Below are 25,274 nucleotides of genomic sequence, written 5' to 3' on the forward strand. Positions count from 1 at the left end.
CAGCCAAAGTGACATTTTAAAAGCTAAGCTAACACATCAGCGTCACCATCCTGGAGATTTTACAAAGATAAATTAAAGAGTTGATAATGAAACACTAACATTTATAGTACAACTCACACGGAAATATATAAACACGTATCATTCGGCCGTATTTACTGGTTTGAAAAGTGGCCTCTCACAGTTAATTACCAAGATTTCCTTTCAACACACAGACTATTGTCCAGCAAAACAAAACTTGAAACTATTCTTTCAGTATCAACCCTTCAACGTGTAAAAGAAGAAAAATGATGGGGATATTTTTGAAAGAATTTTCAGTGGACATATTTCTATTTGAAAGTTTCACGCTGAATAAAGTTCTAACATTCCTTATTTTAAGACACAAAAGTATCCCCAGTTGGATCACATAATATAAAGTAAGCATCTCTTTCTTACCTCGGAACTTCTTGGGAGGGTTGGCGAGGTCCCCCGCCTCTGGGTGCACCACACATCTGTCATCCACTAGCCTGGAAGGAAAAGCATGTTCACATGTTGACATCGTCATATTCACAAAGCGCTGACTGCACGTGGATACCGCATAAATATTTACAGAGTTTTAATACCATTCTTCACTCAGAAATGTTTGAAGAGTCATGGATTTGTAAAAGGATTTGGTTACGAGGACATGAATTAAAGCAGGGTTTATGAAATACAAAATTAAGAAACATTGTTAAGTGGTAGGAAACTGGTTAGAGAAATCATGATATAGACAAACCACGGAACACTGTAGAGCTAGTTACAATTCTATTCTTTAAAAGCACTGGCCTGCAAAACATGTATAATATGTTGTGAAAATAAGTGGGAACCAATCAATAAGGTATTGTATACATTTAAACACACACACACACACACACACACACACACACCCCTCTACACAGACACATATGATGAGGATTGGAACAGAGACACTAAAACATTAACAGTGGTCAGACTGCTCATAGGTTTTTGTTTTTGTTTTTGTTTTGCCGTACGCGGGCCTCTCACTGTTGTGGCTTCTCCCGTTGCGGAGCACAGTCTCCGGACGCGTAGGCTCAGCGGCCATGGCTCACGGGCAGAGGCGCTCCGCGGCATGTGGGATCTTCCCGGACCAGGGCACGAACCCGCGTCCCCTGCATCGGCAGGCGGACTCTCAACCACTGCGCCACCAGGGAAGCCCTGCCCATAGGTTTTATGTTCTTGTGTGTGTGCGTGTGTGTTGTTTTGTTTTGCTTTTATAAGGAATGTGTAAGCTTATGAGATCAGGCTTACAGAATGACCACACAGTGCGGTAAAGAGCACTCCTCCTGTGTTCAACCCTGGCTCGGTCACTTTCCAGCCAGGTGACTTTGAGCCTCCTTCTTTACACCTGCAAAACAAGGATAAGAGTACCCACCCCACAGCATTGTTAGGAGGATTAAATGATTTAACATCTGTAAAGTACCTAGTACAGTTTCCGGCATAGAGTAAGCCCTTATACAAGTGCTTAAAAGATAAATAAAATCAGGGACTTTCCCTGCCTTATTCCTCACCATACTGTCTGCCTCTAGAAAGGTGCCTACCACATAGTGAGTACTCAGCAAACATTACTCAAATGAATAAAGTACCTATCTAGTTACAAAAACATACCCCTATTAAAATATTCACGAGAAGCCAATTTCTAGGACAATTCCCAGAGAAGCTGAATCTCTGACCTGAGAGCCAGGAGGCGTGAATCTCCTGCTCAGAGTAATATCTGACTAGCAAAAGACTCACTAATGTTCATTTTTTCCATTGATTAAGTGATGGAAGTAACTGGGGTTTTCTCCAGAATATTGTGACAATGCATGTGAATTAGTTCCAAATTTGTGAGCTTGTTTGAAGAGAGATGCCCCAGTTGTGACTTTGTTTTTTTAAAAAAAAAAAAACATATTAATCGGACTCACTAGTATGCATTAACTCCAGCAAAAAGTAAACCCCGATTCGTGACCAACTGTCCCCTTGAACTAGGATGATTACACAAATCAAGATGAAACTTTTAGTTCTTGGGTTACAAAAGCAGCCACTTCCTAAATCACTGGATTTTTCTATGAGATCCAATTTCCACAAAAAAAAATGCTAATTTGATCAAGCAATATGCTTCTTTCTTTGATTTTTTTAATATACTTCATTCACACTGGCTTACTAAAATGTGCTTCTACAGGAGCTGCCAAGCATGCAAGAAATTCCTTTTAAGAGTCTTTAAAATTGTTTTCCTAGAAACAGGAAGTCACATTGGGTCAAGAGAAAGCAAACCCAAACCTCCACAATATCCGATCAGGCTGTAACACTGAACGTGAAAGCCTCAGAGTCCTGAGAATGTCAAAACGTAGTATTTAAATTTTAAAAAATGCTGTGAGGGAAAGGTCAGCTTTTCTAATTAGTTAGGACACGTTAAGAATTCAAAACATAATAATCAAAAAAAAAAAAAAAACAGGGGTGCGGAGGGCAAAGCGACGAGAGATGCCCGCACAGAGGATCGGTGCCGACCGGCACTCACCAGCCCGAGAGGCTTGTCTGCTCACCGGCCGGGGCGGGCGGAGGCTGCGAGCTGAGGCTCGGTCTTTGGTGGGAGCGCAGGGAGAGGACTGGGGTTGGACGCCTGAACACAGCCTGCAGGGGGTTAGTGCACCACGGCTAGCCGGGAGGGAGTCCGGGGAAAAGTCTGGACCTGCTGAAGAGGCAAGAGACTTTTTCTTCCCTCTTTGTTTCCTGGTGCGCGAGGAGAGGGGATTAAGAGCGCTGCTTCAAGGAGCTCCAGAGACGGGCGCGAGCCGCGGCTATCAGCACGGACCCCAGAGACGGGCATGAGACGCTAAGGCTGCTGCTGCCGCCACCAAGAAGCCTGTGTGCGAGCACAGGTCACTATCCACACCTCCCTTCCGGGGAGCCTGTGCAGGCCGCCACTGCCAGGGTCCCAGGATCCAGGGTCAACTCCTCCGGGAGAACGCATGGCGCGCCTCAGGCTGGTGCAACGTCCCGCTGGCCTCTGCCGCCGCACGCTCGCCCCGCATTCGTACCCCTCCCTCGCCCCCTGCCTGAGTGAGCCAGAGACCCCGAATCAGCGGCTCCTTTAACCCCGTCCTATGTGAGCGAGGAACAGACGCCCTCCAGCGACCTACACGCAAAGGCAGGGCCAAATCCAAAGCTGAACCCCGGGAGCTGTGAGAACAAAGAACAGAAATGGAAATCTCTCCCAGCAGCCTCAGGAGCAGCAGATTAAAGCTCCACAATCAACTTGATGTACCTGCATCTGTGGAATACATGAATAGACAACGGATCATCCCAAATTGAGGAGGTGGACTTTGAGAGCAAGATTTATGATGTTTTCCCCTTTTCCTCTTTTTGTGTGTATGTGTATGCTTCTGTGTGACATTTTGTCTGTATAGCTTTGCTTTCACCATTTGTCCTAGGGTTCTGTCCGTTTTTTGGTTGATTTTTTGTTTCTTTATTTTGTTTTTACTTTTTTAAAAGATTTTTTCTTAATTATTTTTTATTTTAATAACTTTATTTTATTTTATCTTACTATATTTTATTTTCTTTTATCCTCTTTCTTTCTTTCTTTCTACTTTTTCTCCCTTTTATTCTGAGACATGTGGATGAAAGGCTCTTAGTGCTGCAGCCAGGAGTCACTGCTGTGCCTCTGAGGTGGGAGAGCCAACTTCAGACACTGGTCCACAAGAGACCTCCCAGCTCCACGTAATATCAAACGGCGAAAATCTCCCAGAGATCTCCATCTCAACACCAACACCCAGCTTCACTCAACGACCAGAAAGCTACAGTGCTGGACATCCTATGCCAAACAACTAGCAAGACAGGAACACAACCCCACCCATTAGCAGAGAGGCTGCCTAACATCATACTAAGTCCACAGACACCCAAAAACACACCACCAGACGTGGACCTGCCCACCAGAAAGACAAGATCCAGCCTCAACCACCAGAACACAGGCACAAGTCCCCTCCACCAGGAAGCCTACACAACCCACTGAACCAACTTTAGCCACTGGGGACAGACATCAAAAACAACCTGCAGCCTGCAAAAAGGAGACCCCAAACACAGTAAGATAAACAAAATGAGAAGACAGAAAAACACACAGCAGATGAAGGAGCAAGATAAAAACCCACCAGACCTAACAAATGAAGAGGAAATAGACAGTTACCTGAAAATAATTCAGAATAATGATAGTAAAGATGATCCAAAATCGTGGAAACAGAATAGAGAAAATGCAAGAAACATTTAACAAAGACCTAGAAGAACTAAAGAGGAAACAAGCAACAATGAACAACACAATAAATGAAATTAAAAATACTCTAGAAGGGATCAATAGCAGAATAACTGAGGCAGAAGAACGGATAGTGACCTGGAAGATAAAATAGTGGAAATAACTACTGCAGAGCAGAATAAAGAAAAAAGAATGAAAAGAACCGAGGACAAACTCAGAGACCTCTGGGACAACATTAAACGCACCAACATTCGAATTATAGGGGTTCCAGAAGAAGAAGAGAAAAAGAAAGGGACTGAGAAGATATTTGAAGAGATTATAGTTGAAAACTTCCCTAATATGGGAAAGGAAATATTTAATCAAGTCCAGGAAGCACAGAGAGTCCCATACAGGATAAATCCAAGGAGAAACACGCCAAGATACATATTAATCAAACTGTCAAAAATTAAATACAAAGAAAACATATTAATAGCAGCAAGGGGGCTTCGCTGGTGGCGCACTGGTTGGGAGTCTGCCTGCTGATGCAGAGGACGCAGGTTCGTGCCCCAGTCCAGGAGGATCCCACATGCCGCAGAGCGGCTGGGCCCGTGAGCCGTGGCCGCTGGGCCTGTGCGTCCGGAGCCTGTGCTCTGCGGCGGGAGAGGCCACAGCAGTGAGAGGTCCGCATACCACAAAAAAAAAAAAAAAAAAAAAGCACCAAGGGAAAAACAACAAATAACACACGAGGGAATCCCCATAAGGTTAACAGCTGATCTTTCAGCAGAAACTCTGCAAGCCAGAAGGGACTCGCAGGACATATTTAAAATGCTGAAGGAGAAACACCTACAACCAAGATTACTCTACCCAGCAAGGATCTCATTAACATTTGATGGAGAAATTAAAACATTTACAGACAAGCAAAAGCTGAGAGAGTTCAGCACCACCAAACCAGCTTTACAACAAATGCTAAAGGATCTTCTCTAGGGAAGGAACACAACAGAAGGAAAAGACCTACAATAACAAACCCAAAACAATTAAAAAAATGGGAATAGGAACATACATGTCAATAATTACATTAAATGTAAATGGATTAAATGCTCCCACCAAAAGACACAGACAGGTTGAATGGATACAAAAACAAGACCCATATATATGCTGTCTGCAAGAGACCCACTTCAGACCTAGAGACACATACAGACTGAAAGTGAGGGGATGGAAAAAGATATTCCATGCAAATGGAAACCAAAGACAGCTGGAGTATCAATTCTCATATCAGCCAAAATAGACTTAAAAATAAAGGCTATTAGAAGAGACAAAGAAGGACACTACATAATGATCAAGGAATCGACCCAAGAAGAAGATATAACAATTATAACTATTTATGCACCCAACATAGGAGCACCTCAACATAAGGCAAATACTAACAGCCGTAAAAGGGGAAATCGACAGTAACACATTCATAGTAGGGGACTTTAACACTCCACTTTCACCAATGGACAGAACATACAAAATGAAAATAAATAAGGAAACACATGCTTTAAATGATACATTAAACAAGATGGACTTAATTGATATTTATAGGACATTCCATCCAAAAATAACAGAATACACGTTTTTCTCAAGTGCTCATGGAACATTCTCCAGGATAGATCATATCTTGGGTCACAAATCAAGCCTTGGTAAATTTAAGACAATTGAAATTGTATCAAGTATCTTTTCTGACCACAATGCTATGAGACAAGATATCAACTACCGGAAAAGATCTGTAAAAAATACAAACACATAGAGGCTAAACAATACACTGCTTAATAACGAAGTGATCACTGAAGAAATCAAAGAGGAAATCAAAACATACCTAGAAACAAATGACAATGGAGACACGACAACCCAAAACCTATGGGATGCAGCAAAAGCAGTTCTGAGAGGGAAGTTTATAGCCATACAATCCTACCTTAAGAAACAGGAAACATCTCGAATAAACAACCTAAACTTGCACCTAAAGCAATTAGAGAAAGAAGAACAAAAACGCCCAAAGTTAGCAGAAGGAAAGAAATCATAAAGATCAGATCAGAAATGAATGAAAAAGAAATGAAGGAAACAATAGCAAAGATCAATAAAACTAAAAGCTGGTTCTTTGAGAAGATAAACAAAATTGATAAACCATTAGCCAGACTCATCAAGAAAAAAGGGAGAAGACTCAAATCAATAGAATTAGAAATGAAGAAGGAGAAGTAACAACTGACACTGCAGAAATACAAAAGACAATGAGAGATTACTACAAGCAACTCTATGCCAATAAAATGGACAACCAGAAAGAAATGGACAAATTCTTACAAATGCACAACATGCCAAGAATGAATCAGGAAGTAATAGAAAATATGAACACACCAATCACAAGCACTGAAATGGAAACTGTGATTAAAAATCTTCCAACAAACAAAAGCCCAGGACCAAATGGCTTCACAGGCGAATTCTATCAAACATTTAGAGAAGAGCTAACACCTATCCTTCTCAAACTCTTCCAAAATATAGCAGAGGGAGGAACACTCCCAAACTCATTCTACGAAGCCACCATCACCCTGATACCAAAACCAGACAAGGATGTCACAAAGAAAGAAAACTACAGGCCAATATCACTGATGAACATAGATGCAAAAATCCTCAACAAACCACTAGCAAACAGAATCCAACAGCACAATAAAAGGATCATACACCATGATCAAGTGGGGTTTAGTCCAGGAATGCAAGGATTCTTCAATATATGCAAATCAATCAATATGATACACCATATTAACCAATTGAAGGAGAAAAACCATATGGTCATCTAAATAGATGCACAAAAAGCTTTCAACAAAATTCAACACCCATTTATGATAAAAACCCTCCAGAAAGTAGGCACAGAGGGAACTTTCCTCAACATAATAAAGGCCATAGATGACAAACCCACAGCCAACATTGTCCTCAATGGTGAAAAACTGAAAGCATTTCCACTAAGATCAGGAACAAGACAAGTTTGCCCACTCTCACCACTCTTATTCAACATAGTTTTGGAAGTTTTAGCCACAGCAATCAGAGAAGAAAAGGAAATAAAAGGAATCCAAATTGGAAAAGAAGAAGTAAAACTGTCACTGTTTGCAGATGACATGATACTATACATAGAGAATCCTAAAGATGCTACCAGAAAACTACTAGAGCTAATTAATGAATTTGGTAAAGTAGCAGCATACAAAATTAATGCACAGAAAATCTGGCATTCCTATACACTAATGATGAAAAATCTGAAAGTGAAATCAAGAAAACACACCCATTTACCACTGCAACAAAAAGAATAAAATACTAGGAATAAACCTACCTAAGGAGACAAAAGACCTGTATGCAGAAAATTATAGGACACTGATGAAAGAAATTAAAGATGATACAAATAGATGGAGAGATATACCATGTTCTTGGATTGGAAGAATCAACATTGTGAAAATGACTCTACTACCCAAAGCAATCTACAGATTCAATGCAATCCCTATCAAACTACCACTGGCATTTTTCACAGAACTAGAACAAAAAATTTCACAATTTGTATGGAAACACAAATGACCCCGAATAGCCAAAGCAATCTAGAGAACGAAAAACGGAGCTGGAGGAATCAGGCTCCCTGACTTCAGACTATACTACAAAGCTACAGTGATCAAGACAATATGGTACTGGCACAAAAACAGAAATATAGATCAATGGAACAGGATAGAAAGCCCAGAGATAAACCCATGCACATATGGTCACCTTATCTTTGATAAAGGATGCAGGAATGTACAGTGGAGAAAGAACAGCCTCTTCTATAAGTGGTGCTGGGAAAACTGGACAGCTACATGTAAAAGTATGAGATTAGAACACTCCCTAACACCATACACAAAAATAAGCTCAAAATGGAATTAAAGACCTAAATGTAAGGCCAGAAACTATCAAACTCTTAGAGGAAAACATAGGCAGAACACTCTATGACATAAATCACAGCAAGATCCTTTTTGACCCACCTCCTAGAGAAATGGAAATAAAAACAAAAATAAACAAATGGGACCTAATAAAACTTCAAAGCTTTTGCATAACAAAGGAAACCATAAATTAAACCAAAAGCCAACCCTCAGAATGGGAGAAAATATTTGGAAATGAAGGAACTGACAAAGGATTAATCTCCAAAATTTACATGCAGCTCAATAACAAAAAAACAAACAACCCAATCCAAAAATGGGCAGAAGACCTAAATAGACATTTCTCCAAAGAAGATATACAGACTGCCAACAAACACATGACAGAATGCTCAACATCATTAATCATTAGAGAAATGGAAATCAAAACTACAATGAGATATCATCTCACACCATTCCGAATGGCCATCATAAAAAAATCTACAAACAATAAATGCTGGAGAGGGTGTGGAGAAAAGGGAACACTCTTGCACTGCTGGTGGGAATGTGAATTGGTACAGCCACTATGGAGAACAGTATGGAGGTTCCTTAAAAAACTAAAAATACAACTACCATATGACCCAGCCATCCCACTACTGGGCATATACCCTGAGAAAACCATAATTCACCAAGAGTCATGTACCAAAATGTTCATTGCAGCTCTATTTACAATAGCCAGGAGATGGAAACAACCTAAGTGTCCATCATCGGATGAATGGATAAAGAAGATGTGGCACATATATACAATGGAATATTACTCAGCCATAAAAAGAAACGAAATTGAGCTATTTGTAGTGAGGTGGTTGGACCTAGAGTCTGTCATACAGAGTGAAGTAAGTCATAAAGAGAAAGACAAATACCGTATGCTAACACATATATATGGAATCTTAGGGAAAAAAATGTCATGAAGAACCTAGGGGTAAGACAGGAATAAAGACACAGACCTACTAGAGAATGGACTTGAAGATATGGGGAGGGGGAAGGGTAAGCTGGGACAAAGTGAGAGAGTGGCATGGACATATATACACTACCAAACGTAAAATAGATAGCTACTGGGAAGCAGCCACATAGCACAGGGATATCAGCTCGGTGCTTTGTGACCACCTAGAGGGGTGGGATAGGGAGGGAGGGAGGTAGGGAGACGCAAGAGGGAAGAGATATGGGAACATATGTATATGTATAACTGAATAACTCTGTTATAAAGAAGAAACTAGCACACCATTGTAAAGCAATTATACTCCAATAAAGATGTAAAAAAACAAAAAAAAACACATAGTCTCATTTAGAGCGCATAAAAATTATATTAAAAGCGCCATGGGTATTTTACATATTCTTAGTGCCTGCCAATCCCACAGAAATGCAGGCTCCCCTAGAATGCCCCGAAGAGTCCTCAGCTGCATGGGCTAGCCACCAAGAGGAATGGGAAAAACTAAAGCCATCAATCAGGTCACAGTGCATTTATGTAAACATTTATGCCTATCCTCAAATATCTGATAACCCAGAGAAAAACACAGTAATTAAGTGTGCCTTCAGTTCTAAGAATCTGTCCTATCCCTTATAAACAAAGGTCTGTGAAAATTATAAAGAAAGTCATCTCATCATGCAGACTTAAAGAACTGGAGCTGAGTTTAGAGAGAAGGGAAGAAAGGGAAGGTTAGGATTAAATGGGTGAGAAAAGAAACAAGGAGTGTGAATCTGTTATAAAAACATATATGATCACTGATGCTAAATGTCAAACAGGATTTTACTGCACAACTTCTATAATATCTACAAGAGCATCTTCTTGAATACCTCCAGGGCCAGAGTATTCACCACTTACCACCTTTCTGCCAGTACTAATATTAGAAATCTGTTGTATAGGTCTTTTTCCCATCCCAGTACTTACATTTTCTTATGACCGCTTGCTTAATTGTCTGATCTTCCAATAAATTGTAACTCCATGAAGGCAGAAACTAAATCCAACTTGTTTACCATTATATCCTTGGCATCCACTAGAATGTGTTATACATAGTAGCCACTTAATAAACATTTGTTAAATAAATCAACGAAAAAATGAGACTTGCTTTCCCAAATATCTTTCCCTTTTTGATCTCAGTTCTTTCTTCTGGAACTACATAGACTAAGTTTTCTTTTTCTGGAATGAACAAGACTGTTTCTCTCCAGTTCTTCCTCATATGGATATTTACCAAGGAACTCAACATCCTTTCATACACCCAAGTGTCAACATCCCCCTTAAATGTGATCCTGGAAGCTATTCACATGAGTCCAGATGTGCCCCCAACAAGTGCAGGGGTCAGGGGACCGTTACCTCTTTCTTTCTGACACTACGCTTACAGTTATGCAACCTAAGACTGCAGTAGCTTCCGTGGCAGTCAAACCCACCTCTGACATTCATTGGGCTTACAGCTAAACGATTCCAAGTTTTTTTCGTATGTACTACTGATAAGCCAGGCTTTCCCATCCACCACTGGGGCAGTTAACTTTTACAACTTAGGAATAAGAATTGACAATTGAATAGGGACATATATAAAGATCAACCTTTGGCCTAAGAACAGAAATCCTCTGAAAACCATCTATTCCATCCCTAAGTCATTTAAATACCCTCTCATGATTACCGCCCATTTTTCTCACTGATAAACAATGTTTCCCACATTCGGCTCATTGGCTGAATCGTATATATATAGGAGGTAATAATAAGAAGTTTCTTTGGTCCAGATCTAACAAAACAAAATTTCTGGGGATAAGGTCTAAGAATCTGTATTTTTTAAAGGCTCTCCAAACTTTCTTGAATGGATTACGAGTACCTGCTTTCCCAGAGTACCCAAGGCTCTCCTCTATAAGACAACTTATCACACTCCATCAAGATTTCTTATATAAGCATATTTCACTAGCACCAACAATTATAAGTTCCATGAGAGTCAGTGCATTCCTGTTCTGCTCACCATAATATGCCCAAATCTAAGTATTAGGCCTCAAACATGGAAGATGCTAAATAATTATTAATTGAGTGAATGACTGAGTCACTTTTTGAATAAGTGAGTAAATCAATCATGGTATTTTTGGTAGATCACAGAAACATTAAAAAAAAAACCTGGAACTAACAAATGGTTACCTAATAGTAGATGGAAGAAGGGGTAGGAAATATTCCCCATCCAGACATGTCTCAGAAAGTTATCAAAAATGTCAAATCCTGAGAAGGGTCAAGATAGCCTGCTCTAAATAACAATATCTTATATAGCACCTTTCAACCCAATCTATCAGTGCACTTTAATGGGCTAAATTAAATGCAGCTAATGGGGTGCATTTATTTTCCCCTGTCTGAATCAGCAACTAAGCCAAACAGGCAATTCTAAGCGATAGCTTAAAATTCTCAACCTGTCACTGAAACTCAACTAACATAAAATCTGTTTTCCTTCATATCTATCTTTTCTTCATAAGGTCATAGCTGTAAATTATTTGGTCACTGCAACTGACAAGAAAAAAATCATTCAACAATTAGACCTTCCAAGGTATCTATAAGGAGATTTCATTAGCTCCTTTGAAGATTTCATACATAAATATAAATCAAAAATATATGTGAATCAAATTTTAACTGGACAGATATGCCCCCTAGAGAAATCTTGCAAATGTGCATATGGAGACATGTACAAGAGTGATAGCAAACACTGGAAAAACCCAAATGTCCATCAGTAATAGTAGCATGGATAAATAAATTATGACAAATGAATGATTTCATACAAAAGATAACTATTTTTTAATAGCTAGCTAGTGGGAAGCAGGCGCATAGCACAGGGAGATCAGCTCAGTGCTTTGTGTCCTCCTAGAGGGGTGGGATAGGGAGGGTGGGAGGGAGATGCAAGAGGGTGGGGATATATGTATACATATAGCTGATTCACTTTGTTGTACAGCAGAAACTAACACAACATTGTAAAGCAATTATACTCCAATTTTTTTTAATTTTAAAACTTTACTTCTCTAAAAACATGGTTACCATGCTTTGTACACAACAGCACATTTACTAGATAATACTCATTCCAGAATCACTGTCTAAACCAAACAAATAAGTGGGGGTATATGGGCACATAAGGCAGATGACACACAGTTTTAAAATAATTTTCAGAGCCAGAATTGGTAAGTTGGGCAGAAAAGCAGTAAATCAATCCTTATATGGATACATGAAAATTATATGCAAACTAGAAAACGAGCATATGTTTTAAATAAATCAGGTTAGATTTAATCAGGCACTACAATGAATGGAAATTGATTATATTCCTTTTGATTCCAAATTTCCACTTTATTGGAAAATCTAGTAACCATTACAGCTTCTAGCTGAGGGACAAGAGGACAGACAGTCCTTTAACATCCAATAAAGATGTTAAAAAGAAAGATAACTATTTTTTAAAGTGAATAAATTGCAGCTGCATGCAACAGCACTGAAAATCTCACAGACATAAAGTTGAGCTAAAAAAAAGGAAGTCCCAAATGTTATATAATTCCATTTATATAGACAGCATAAGTAGGCAAAACTAAACAGCATATATTTTAGGAACACACATGGAGTGTAAATAAATTATTGTATAAAAATACATGGCTTTCAGATTTGTAAGTAGATTTCCAAAAGAAAGCAAGTTATTCTTTGGTCTCCAGTCTTGCGTTATTCCACCAACTGCCAAGAAAATGTCATGAGATAGGTAAAATATGCTAGTCATATATTTTTCCTCACAAAGCCATAAACGGTATTTCTACCTTGAATACTTTTTAAAAGTAAGTGTGCTATCTTCCTGATATATGCCTACCACATATATCTGATATTTGTACAATTAAGTGATATAATTCATTTCTAATATTGACACAATGGCACTGAAGCATATTTAAATAAAATGAATTTGAGGGGAGAGAGAAGGTGGGGAATCCACAGTGGGTATTATTAAAAACTATTGGTAAAAAAGGGGGCTAATATTGTGGCCAGGTTCATAAGTAGGGTGGAATTGCCTTTACAGCACTTTCAGGACTGTCACAAATCACTTTATCCCTAACTCTAGGATTTTTACCCTGCTGGCCATATGAATTTCTCCCTTAGCTGCAATCTTCTGACTTCTTAGCAAAACTGTCCATCCACCGCACACAACCCTACCACCCACCATCACCACAACCCTGGCACATCAGTCAAACCTCTCCTTCACCTTCATCTAGAAGTAGTACTAGAGTAGAAGAAAAAAAAAGAAAAATTGAGCTCTCTAATCCTTGGTCTGCCATTCCATAACCAGCTGTGTTTACGCTAGCCACTTAACCTCTCTGTGCCTCATTATCTAAATGCGGCAGCTGTAATCTCACAAATTCCTTCTATTTCTGTGCTTTTCCATTTCTCTGATCCTGTACTATAATCAAGTTTGGCTTGTGGTATCATCTTTCAACAGCAAATTCTGACTTTATAATATTTTATACATTGTAGTTTGAAAGTTTAACTGTTTAGAATCAATTTTTTTAAGTTTATTCATTATTTTATCATTCCAAGCAAAGTGCTGGTATGTGATTTTTTTTTTTTTTTTTTTTTTTTTGCGGTACGTGGGCCTCTCACTGTTGTGGCCTCTCCCGTTGTGGAGCACAGGCTCCGGACGCGCAGGCTCAGCGGCCATGGCTCACGGGCCCAGCGTCTCCGCAGCATGTGGGATCTTCCTGGACCGGGGCACGAACCCGCGTCCCCTGCATCGGCAGGCGGACTCCCAACCACTGCGCCACCAGGGAAGCCCCTGGTATGTGATTTTTGTTCCATTCATTCACCATAGTGACCATGGTCTCAGAACACAGTATTTTAGCATCTTAAGGTGTTGTCATTTAGTAATAGGGACCTTTTTTTACTGACCAGTACTCAAGCTGCCTAAGTACGGAGCCAACCTCCAGGCCTGTAGATTCTTGTTTGTAAGCCAATTAATCTGGCTCATAATTCAGAGCATCTTAACAGGAAATGCTAGGTTCTACAAATGTCCAGTTCCATACCTTAGGTCTGATAGGTCCTGTGGACACACCCCTGCACAAGGCCATAAACAATTCTAATCACACAAAGAGGGAAGTAATTTCATTGTAAAACTTTCTGCCAAAAAGTATTCTAACTTGTAAATGCAAAACAGATGCAACACAGAAAATTCACTCATAGCTGTAACTCATATTTTGTCTCTGATGACAAGTAGAGTTAAATTCCCTTTTGCCATTGGAAATATGAGATTTTTAAAAGTTAAACCAATAAGGTTTAACATTATCTTCTCTTTTTAGATTTCTTATTTCAATAATATATCTTTATTAGCACAAATATTTTAAGTTTAAATATTAAAAGTATATTTAATTCCATGTGCAAGTTTTTCAACCATGCACAGGTTTGTTGCTGCTAATATTTCTAAAATTGGTTCCTTCCAAAGCTGAAATTGTGCTTGCTCTTTAGGTATTTAAAATGCTTCCAGTTGTTCTTCCATGAACGATAAAACTAATCTAAACCACATATAAATGACTCAAAGACCTTTAAACAAAATGGGTATCATGAGGACTACAAACGGAACGCTGTCACTCACATGTTAACTTTTTTTAGAAATCACCGCAAGAAGCCATCATTTTGTGAAACAATTTTTTAATTTTATTTATTTATACAGCAGGTTCTTACTAGTTATCTATTTTATACATATTAGTGTATATATGTCAATCCCAATCTCCCAATTCATCCCACCACCAATCACCACCCCCCCTCTCTCCCCCCTTGGTGTCCACACATTTCTTCGATACATTTGCGTCTGTATTATATTCAGAGTATGGACGCTAGTGAAACTTGGGGGAAAAAGACTAAGAGTTACACATTGCCTTTCAAAGAGAAGCATGTATATCTGACCATGACTTCAGACAGGATTTGCCTGTATATTTTGAAAGCTTAAAGTCCTAATCCAGCCAAAGAAAGCAATCTGATTTTTTCTTCTAGGATTTTCCTTCTCCATCTAATAACTTCCTTTCCTTGATCCTCTCTACCCTGCCTGCTCAACTTCTTTGAACCCAATACTATTGCAAGTCAGTACGTGCAGCATTTTGTTCTAGCTGGTCCATTACTGTTCTCGTGAAAGTCAACGCATTTGTAAAGTGTCTTTCTCAGGATATGAATGGGCATCTATACCAGTTGAGATCACTTCTTTAGTGATGGCTAAGGTGACCTTAACTACTACCAGTTCTCAATTATCTGCAGAGAGCTAGAAAACCAATGGCACTGGTAAAAGAGACACACTAGGCAAAGTTCAAGTCCAGAACTTTGCTACTACTACTACTACCACCACCAGACTGTCATTCCTATCTGAGCTTTTGCCACATGGTGGGCACCAACTTTCTCAGGAAAAAAGGCTGTAAAATGGGGAACTCACCTAGGTACACTCTCTTATTCCAAGAATAGACACCTCCCTGGCCCCAGGTTTCTGCCTGGCTTTGGTCACTTCCTCACATTTCCACATAGTTGTTTTTTATATTTTGTCCAGAATTTATAGTAGTTATACTGAAGATTAAATTCAAGAAATATAAGTTCAAATATTTTACAAATTACTAATAAGACAACGCAACAAACCGCTATGCATGTATCAGCAAAAACAACAATAAACATATTGTTAATTACCAACTAAAAATATAACTATTATGAATGTTTAAAGACATTAAAGATAATTTTCTTAAAAGAGCAAAGAGTAAGAGCCCATCAAAAATGGGCAGACAAATTTGATAAAGAATTTCTAGAAATGAGAAATAATTGTTTAAGTAGGTGGATTTAAGACAGTAAATTTGACACAGCTAATTAATAATCTCTAGAGCCCACGAGCCACAACTACTGAAGGCCGTGCACCTAGAGCCCGTGCTCCACAAGAGAAGCCCCCGCTCACCGCAACTAGAGAAAGCCCACGTGCAGCAACGAAGACCCAACGCAGCCAAAAATTAATTAATTAATTAATTTTTAAGAAAAAAGAAATGGGAAGGAAAAAACTGTTAAACATGTGAATAAATTTAAATAAATGTTGTTGGTATAAAAGAATAATAATGACTAACGTGAGTCTTTAAACGTACAGCACTACATACCAGACATCTGCATATAAGTAGAAAGGGGGTGATCAGAGTTAAATAGTTCCATGGCTCTGAATTGTACAGGAATGAGTTAAAATATCAATTAACTGTATACTTTGCTGAGTGTACAAAGTATAATTTTAAAAGAAAATACTGAAACAACAGAAATAGTATATAAATACAAAGCCAATAGAGAAAGATGAATGGAACAAGAAGAAAAATAAGAAAAACTTCAGTCGATCCAAAAAGAATTAAGAGAGAAGAAAAATCAGGGCAAGTCATGATTAATATAAAGGCACAAAGTAAGAGGGTAGGAATAAGTCAATATTAATCATAATATATTTAATTTTTGACATCACTTCAAAGCCAGATTTAAAGGAAAAAAAAGAGATTTCCAGACTGGATGAAAAAATCCAACCATATGCTATTGACTAGAGCCATACCTATAACATATGGACAGAAAAAAGCACAACAAAGAAATACTGATCAAAAGAAAGTTATGGTAGCAGTGATAATATCAGAAAAATAGACTTTAAGGCAAAAAAAAAAAACATTATTCAGGACAAATAAGGCCATTAAATATAAGTGTTTCAGTTCTCTAAGAATATATAACAATTCTAAATTTAAATGTAACAGCCCCAAATTATGCAAAACAACATTTATAGAACTAGAAGGAGAAATTAACAAAGACATTATCAGAGTAGGAGATTTCAACACACTTCTCAATTACTGATAGGGCAAACAGATAAAATGCAGTAAGGACACACGCTTTGAAACCCAGAATTAACAAGCCTGATCTAACGGACATATATAAAACATATAACTTCTCATGGAAATGTATAAAACTCAACAACTGGAGAAAATATTTTCTTTTTGAGCATATACAGAACATTAATACACCAGTTCCCTCAATTCTTTTCAGATTATATGGTTTCCTTATCCCTACTATATTTCTAAAATATAGCTTAAATTCACAAGGTTTTAAGAAATTCTCTTGGCTCACGTTACACTTATGTTTAGCTTAAAACCCCATACTCATCCATCCTCTAGAGGCTTAGGGTCTCCTTCTACGATCCCACCATATTTGATATACACCCTTTCAAGCTGTTATCTACTATATGATACCTTTAGCTCCATGTCGCTAATAAAAACAGTGAGCTCCTTGGGGACTGCAGCAGTATATTTTTAATCTTCATATTCTCAATACCTAGCACAGTGACTGGCATGTAGTCAGTACATAAAAATAATTGTTGAATGAATGAACTTCCATACTTCAATGGACAAAATGAGGCTGATGAAGATGCAGCAGGAAGAACATAGGAAGAAAAGATGAATTAAGTACGTAATAATGATAAGACCGTTCCTCCCTGGCTCATGCCCTCAGCAAGCCATAAAGTAACATTTAACTATACATTCTAGAAGTGAATGGCTAAAAGAGACCTCAAAAAATAATCCAGTCAGTAGAAGCTCCTAGGCAGAACAGAACATAATTTAGCCAGAAACATTTCTTTCCTTTGAAATCGTCAGAGTACAATGCAATCGGCGATTAGTTTTATAGCTGTAAGGACCTGCCTTCTCCCTGTTCTTTTAAGTATGCTGCCTTCTTCAAAAAGAGATGAATATGAGAACCAAATACCACTTCCTGGCTAATCAGACACAAAAGAGAAACGTACCTAGGAGGAAACAGTTGGCAAGAGAAGTTCCCCGGCCAGAAAAACTTCTGGCAACTATAGACCAATTTCCACAATTATTAGCACGAGAAACGAGACTTTTTTTTCCAGGAAGTTGGAAGGTATAAAAGTTACCTCATTAAAGCTACAAGCAGATGACTGAGTCAATAAGAACTGGGACATTTCTAAGATCTACCAGAAAAGGGGGGAGGTAAAAACTCTTGTTACAAAACAAAACAAAACAAAAAAACTTCACACTCTCACATAATTCCCTCGGAGACATAGCTTCCAACATTTAATTAACAGTGGCTAAATGTGTATAAGTATGGGTTTAAAAACACAGATGTCATTCTAAAGTCACACCTGTAATTGGTATGGATGGAATCAATGGGCATAAAACCCTCTTTTAAGTCATTTCTGTGCACAAAGAGAATAATCCCAGACTTATTTGTGTTATTGGCAAGGGTCTAATTGTAGCTGAAATGACATATATACCCTCTTCTGCAGTGTTTTAATTAAGGAACAGAGCCTTCTCTTTCTGGGATGAAGTGAATGAATCCTTACCCGAAAATAATGAAGCAACACACATGATCTCTAAAAGCAGAGCCAACTGAGGGTAAAATCCAAGGTAAACAAAAACAAGCAGAAAAGTCTGGTAACTGAAAAGAGCCGCACATATATATGCTAAATTAAATGATTTCTCTTGCTTCCAGATTGGGCAAAATTTTTTTCCAACCCCTGGAAAAAACAGAAATAGTACTACTATTAAAGTAGAATTTGTAATCAATCCTAGGTAATGAATTTATCTATTGATACAAATGCATGCAGATCCCTAATCCTCCAGACAGCGATCATCAAACCACAAATAAATATTCCCAAAGAGACATATTGGCTTCTACTAGATTAGGACAAAAATGGGATAATATAAATTTAACAATACACGTTTCCTTTTAAGATTCTAGTATCACAACTGTATCTACTCCATATAAATGTGTGATGTTGGGAAGTTATTTCTCCGGCCTACCTATAAAATTGAGATAACTCTAGTACTAACTTCATAGAGCTGGTTTGAAAAACAACTGATTTGACGACGCAAAATGCCCAGTACAAAGTTAACATTCAATAAAGGTTAGCCATCATCATCATCAATGCTATTTATTATAAATGCCCCGCACAAAGTACATTCTCAATAATTATTAGGGTTCATCATTTTCATCCCTGTTATCTATTATTACCACTTAATTGTTGAAAGAAGTTCAGCAGTAAGGTAATCATTTCAGAAAAAATGAAATCTCTTCATGAGGAAATTCATTCATTCGACAAACACTGACTGCACAGCTATGATGTGCCAGGCATTGTTCTAAGAGCAAACAAAACCAACACTCTGGCAGGGAGTAGTAAGAAGGAGACAAGAAACAATAAACATAATAAATCCATAAATTACATAGTGTGCTAAGGGATAAGTGCTATCTAAAAAAAAGGAAACATAAAACATAGCAAAAGACATAAAGGAGGTGAGGGAGCTACCTAAGATAACTGCATTCCAGGCAGAAGGAACAGCCAGTGCAAAGACCCTACGGTGGGAGCATGTTTGCAGTGCTTGAGCACGTGCAAGGAAGCCAATACACCTGACGGGAGTGAGAAGAAGATGAGCGATTGGAAAGGTCAGAAAAGCCAGGGAATGGAAGGCCAGATCCTATAGGACCTCCTACGTATAGTAATGACTCTGGCTTTTAGTATGCATGAGATAGTATGTGCCCCTGAAAGGCTTGGAGCAGAGAAAAGTCAACATGATCTGGCTTCTATGTAAAAAGCTCCCTCTGCTTTGCTGAGCTGAGAATATCAGGGAGACAGAGGTAGGGAGCTCACTGTGGAAATGAGCACAGGAACCCAGGTGAGAAAAGTGAGGGTCCATATGTGTCTCATGCAAACTATCAATATCCTAACGAAGAAGAAGAGAAGATATGTCAGGAGAGATGTGAATACCTATTGTCTCTTTAAGGGCCATTATATTGGTTTTCAGGTAGAATTTTACACATTATTTATAACTAATATCAGTATAATATATATATTTACCATAGAATGTTACAGCAATTAGTGTTGTAGCAATATAGTATTTACCATAAAAAAGTACTTCAGAATCAAAAAAACCAGACAATGTCTGACACAGAGTAAATACTTAATAATCACTTACTTAATTCTGTAAATTAACTTATTCAACTTCTTGGTGGAAAATGTTCTTCAAACATGATTTTTAATAGGATAAAATCTGATTTAGACCTGCTGCTCATGAAGCACACCGTTAAACACTGTTGCATGCTGTTACACATTAATTTACATTTGCTCATCCTTTCATTAAACACAGACAACTGGCACACTAGGTTCCAACTGAGTCTCTAAACTAAGAGACTCAGGGGAAAAAAAAAGTCCAAAGGTGTGGAAAAATTCCAAATAAGTTCGCATTGACTTACTAAACATGAAAAGAAGTTCAGGATGAGGATCCAAACATACTAAAAATCTAAGTTTCAAAAGTTAGCACTGGGGCTTCCCTGGTGGCGCAGTGGTTGAAAGTCCGCCTGCCGATGCAGGGGACGTGGGTTCGTGCCCCGGTCCGGGAGAATCCCACGTGCCGCGGAGCGGCTGGGCCCGTGAGCCATGGCCGCTGGGCCTGCGCATCCGGAGCCTGTGCTCCGCAGCGGGAGAGGCCACAACGGTGAGAGGCCCACGTACCGCAAAAAAAAAAAAAAAAAAGTTAGCACTGCATCAAGGATTTAATAGTCTCCTGCTCAGCACGGGTTCACAATGAACCAAAAGAAAATTAAGAACATTATGCATTTCAAAATTAAACCATCTTAACTTATCAAAATATATCTTAAGATTTTAAATGCATTTGAATCTTCCTCAACAAGTTATTCTCAAACTTGCATGATAATTACAGAAAGAAAACATTCCTCTTCTCCTTAAAAAAAAATGCATTATTGGAAAGTCAATGTTGAACAGAATATATGTCAAGGAAAGAATCATTGAAATTATAATTGAAGCAACTTAAATGTCCATTGACGGATGAATGGATAAAGAAGATGTAGTACATATATACAATGGAATACTATTCAGCCATAAAAAGGAATGAAATAATGCCACCTGCAGGACATGGATGGACCTCGAGTTGTCATATTGAGTGAAGTAAGTCAGACAGAGAAAGGCAAACATTGTATGATATCACTTCTATGTGGAGTCTAAAAGAAAATGGTACAAATGAACTTATTTACAAAACAGAAGTAGAGTCACAGATGTAGAAAACAAACTTACGGTTACCAAGGGGGGGAGGGATAAACTGGGAAATTGGGACTGACATATACATACTACTAGATATAAAATAGGTAACTAATAAGGACCTACTATATAGCACAGGGAACGCTACTCAATACCCTATATGGGAAAAGAATCTAAAAAAGAATGGATACATGTATATGTATAACTGATTCACTTTGCTGTACAGCAGAAACTAACACAACATTGTAAATCAACTATACTCCAATAAAAATTAATTTTAAAAAAGAAATTATAATTGAAATAAATATATAGAATAGTATTTCAAACAATACCCTCATATTCTAAAGCATTTCCTTCCCCACCCAGAGCCAACTGCACTGCTTCCATTTGTGAGCCCTGCCGAGCACAGTGTGCTCAGCACAGGCTGATACCCTTCTGGAGGCACCAGAGGGCCAATAAGAAGCCAAAGCTAGAACACGATGTCACGTACCGCAAATCCAAATCACTGCCTCTGCAATCTGAAGACAGAAGCTCTCTCTGATTTATAACAGGTTTCACAAGGTTCCTATTAATGCTCGCCTAGTTAATGTTGGTATTTATTCTCTTCATTCTTAAAAATTCTGCAAGAAAGATAGGAGTCTTTCTTCTGAGGACGTAAGTGCATTTGGTGATATCATCCAGAAAACCAGTTGCTCAGTAAGGGACCCATTGAGATCCTAAGACCACAATATCAACCTTAGATTGAACTAATTATATATAATAGGTGCTTCAGACATATGTTACTTTTTATTCTGCCACTTACCCTTTTAGGAACTTCCATTTCCCACTTAAAACTCTTAGGACAGCTTAAGAACCAAAAGGACCCCTTTGCCACCCAAGGGAGGGTAAGAGACCTAGGCTGGGGGCTTCCCTGGTGGCGCAGTGGTTGAGAATCTGCCTGCTAATGCAGGGGACACGGGTTTGAGCCCCGGTCTGGGAGGGTCCCACATGCCACGGAGCAACTAGGCCCGTGAGCCACAACTACTGAGCCTGCGCGCCTAGAGCCTGTGCTCCGCAACAAGAGAGGCCGCGATAGTGAGAGGCGCGCGATGAAGAGTGGCCCCCGCTTGCCACAACTAGAGAAAGCCCTCGCACAGAAACGAAGACCCAACACAGCAAAAAATAAAAATATATTTAAGAAAAAAAAAGAAGAGACCTAGGCTGGCGCTTCTTTCTCCCATCCCCCCAGACACAGTACTTGGTCCAGAGAGTGTACACAACCCCAGCAGGGCCAAAGTGCCTTTACAGAAGCAGATATGAACAATGAATGAATGGGAAAGGGAGCGGTCTTAATCTCCTTCTAGGATCAAGCATTGTGAGGGAAAGTGTATGCCTAACACTGCCAGGAATCATTTTTCCCCACCATGGGTGGCAAAAGTCTACCAGAGAAAACAGCCTAGAAGGAGGAAAAAAGTGAAGAAAAAGACAAAATCCTGGTCTCATCAACTGAACCCCTGATTCTAGCTGTACCTGAAGCTAGCACCTCCTCTTGGACTTCCCGGAAATGCATACCAAAAAGCCTCTATTTCGTTTAAACAGATTGGGTTTCTGTTCCTTGCAAAAGAAGTAAATGTAGCCATGAAGGTCACACAGCTGGTAAAGAACTGATAAAGGAAGTATAAGCAACCAGAAAATCCAGACTAGCCGCATAACCAAAAATAAAATACGTTCATTTTGTCCTTGAGTCATTCATTCAACAAATATCCATTGAGTGCTGACTGCGAGCCAGGCATGGTCCTAGGCACTGGGGAAACAGCAGAGTACAAGACAGACCAAACCCAGAGCTTATGTCTTCATGTAAGGACCATTATTACATGTTAGTACAAGTGCTCCCAAGCTTGGGTGGGAGTGGATTTTAGGGAGTTTTGAACACCCTCAATATATGTAAAATCTTATGTCTGTATATATTCATGGGAAGTTGCAACATAAATTTTCTTTTAGTCTCAAAGGGGAAGATGACCCCCCAAAAGATTAAGAAAAACTCTCTGAACATAAGCATACCTTAGGATCAAGATGTTTTAAAGTGCTTACGGAAATTCTCATATCTTAACCTTAGCCTAGTTTTGTTGGAAGAAGACACACTCTATCCAGCAGGCATTTCACAGAAATATCACTCTCCTTGAAGATATATTATGAGGCTAATTCCTTTTTCTGTGGAAACACAACTAACAGCTAATAACTGGTTGCCCCAACCCCTAATAAGCTGGAGAGTATCTCAAAAATTAGCACCTCAGTTAAGGGCTGTATGGAACAGAGGATAAAATAGATCCTCTCCTCAAGATAACATAGTCTCATATTCCTAGGAAGCTGTTCATGGCTAACATATAGCTCGATAACTTTTTTTAAAACCGATGGGAAGCAAAGGAATTACACATCTCTTTTTAAAAGGAAGATTCCATCCCCTCTGCCCACATTGTTTTAAAGGGCCCCGCTTACAAATATTGCTATCATTAATAGCCAGGGTTTTTTTCTTCTCCCTTAGCAACATAATTTGTATTTGGAAGTTTCCATGTGGTAAATTAATACCATACTAAAGAGCAATCAAGTTGCAACAAGCAAAAATCACAGGGGAAATTACCATTATAGAAGTTTCTCTTGAAGTTCTATGCCTCATCTTTAGAATTTTAAGTGTGAGGAAAATCATTTTCCAAAGACAAACTCAAGGAAGGATATATCATCTTCTGCATTCTGCCCTTCATCTGAATGGATGGGAATATTCTGCCCTACTTTCTAACTCCTTTTATAGACAGGCTGTCTATGTTTCACACTTGCATTTCCTGGACCCAAAAGAAAAGGTATCTCCTTTAATCTGCAAAATGGTTTTCTTCTAACTGATACTGATCAGATTCCTATCTGATAAAAAGACAAAAAAAAAAAAAAAACAGGAACCAGGGTCACTGCTTTCTCTTATTCAAAAAGAGGCCTTTAGAGATGTTTAAACAGCAGCTGATTCGTTACAATTATTTTCTCACCAAAACTGTCCCTAAGAATTGGGAGATTGGAATTGACATATATACACTAATATGTATAAAATGGATAACTAGTAAGAACCTGCTGTATAAAAAAATAAATAAAGTTCTAAAATAAATTTTTAAAAAATAAAAAAGAATGTGATCTGGTGGCTTTCACTTTGGCTGCTCCTACATTTAAGCTACCAAAAGCAGATTCCTTTTCAAGGCAAAACAACTCATTTCTCAACCTCCTGCCATCCTATGGAACGAAACTGAAGACCAAGAAATCAAATGGACACAATGAATTTTTTTATCCTGCCCAAATAATTCACTGATTCATATTCACGAGGGACCCGCTACTTCCACTCTTCTCCAAAAGAGGTCTCCCAGGGACAAGCAACAATTGACATTTTGGTAAGGTTTCCCAGTTTCCTCCAAGATGGTACAACTCTCTTTCCCCGCTGGAGAGGTAAGAGAAAAACAATGTCGCCAGCAACCACTTTGCTCCATAATAAAACCAACTACAGTCTTTAGGTAACCCACGCTCCCCTTAGTACCCTATCTATATCTGTCTCTCTCATTCTTTCCCTTTCATAATGTCAAGCTTTAAACAGATATTAAGTACAATTTATTCAAAGTATTTTTTAAACTGTCTTTTAGAGCTACCGTCTTTAGGGCTCAATTGCCAAACTGATGATTTCAAACCAAACTTCTGATCAAGAAGAAAAAGACAAACCTCCATGGTTACCCTATCTTATTGGACATCCTCTAAGAAACAAACGTAGATCTAGTAACAAAACCTCTCCCACAAACCAATACAACTTTCAGCTTTTTTGTTTTAAGTTTTTAGCTTTGCACATTAAGTCACAAACCATTCGTAACAACAAATTACATGGAAAAAGTACATCAATTAGGAGACAAAACGATTCTGCAACTGTGTGTTGGTTCTGGATTGTACACTAAGGGCTTTGTCACGGGAAGGACCCATCCCTGCAGATGCTGACAACTGCTGCCGGGAGGAGTAGAAATTACCCTAAATCATAAAGAATAAAAAACCTTCACCATCGCACTTGGCCCT

General features: G+C 38.7%; 1 protein-coding gene across 4 annotated transcripts in view; it reads right to left on the minus strand.

The window, feature by feature from the left end:
• The window catches only part of ITPR2 (inositol 1,4,5-trisphosphate receptor type 2), a 533,444-nt gene that overhangs the window by 487,392 nt on the left and 20,778 nt on the right, over positions 1-25,274 (minus strand). For all 4 annotated transcript variants that reach the window (XM_067695972.1, XM_067695968.1, XM_067695971.1 and 1 more), the window contains exon 2: positions 433-503. In XM_067695972.1, the coding sequence (XP_067552073.1) occupies positions 433-503 (71 nt within the window). The remainder of the gene's footprint in view (positions 1-432; positions 504-25,274) is intronic.

This window comes from Pseudorca crassidens, chromosome 11 (genome assembly GCF_039906515.1).
Source record: "Pseudorca crassidens isolate mPseCra1 chromosome 11, mPseCra1.hap1, whole genome shotgun sequence".
Taxonomy (NCBI): domain Eukaryota; kingdom Metazoa; phylum Chordata; class Mammalia; order Artiodactyla; family Delphinidae; genus Pseudorca; species Pseudorca crassidens.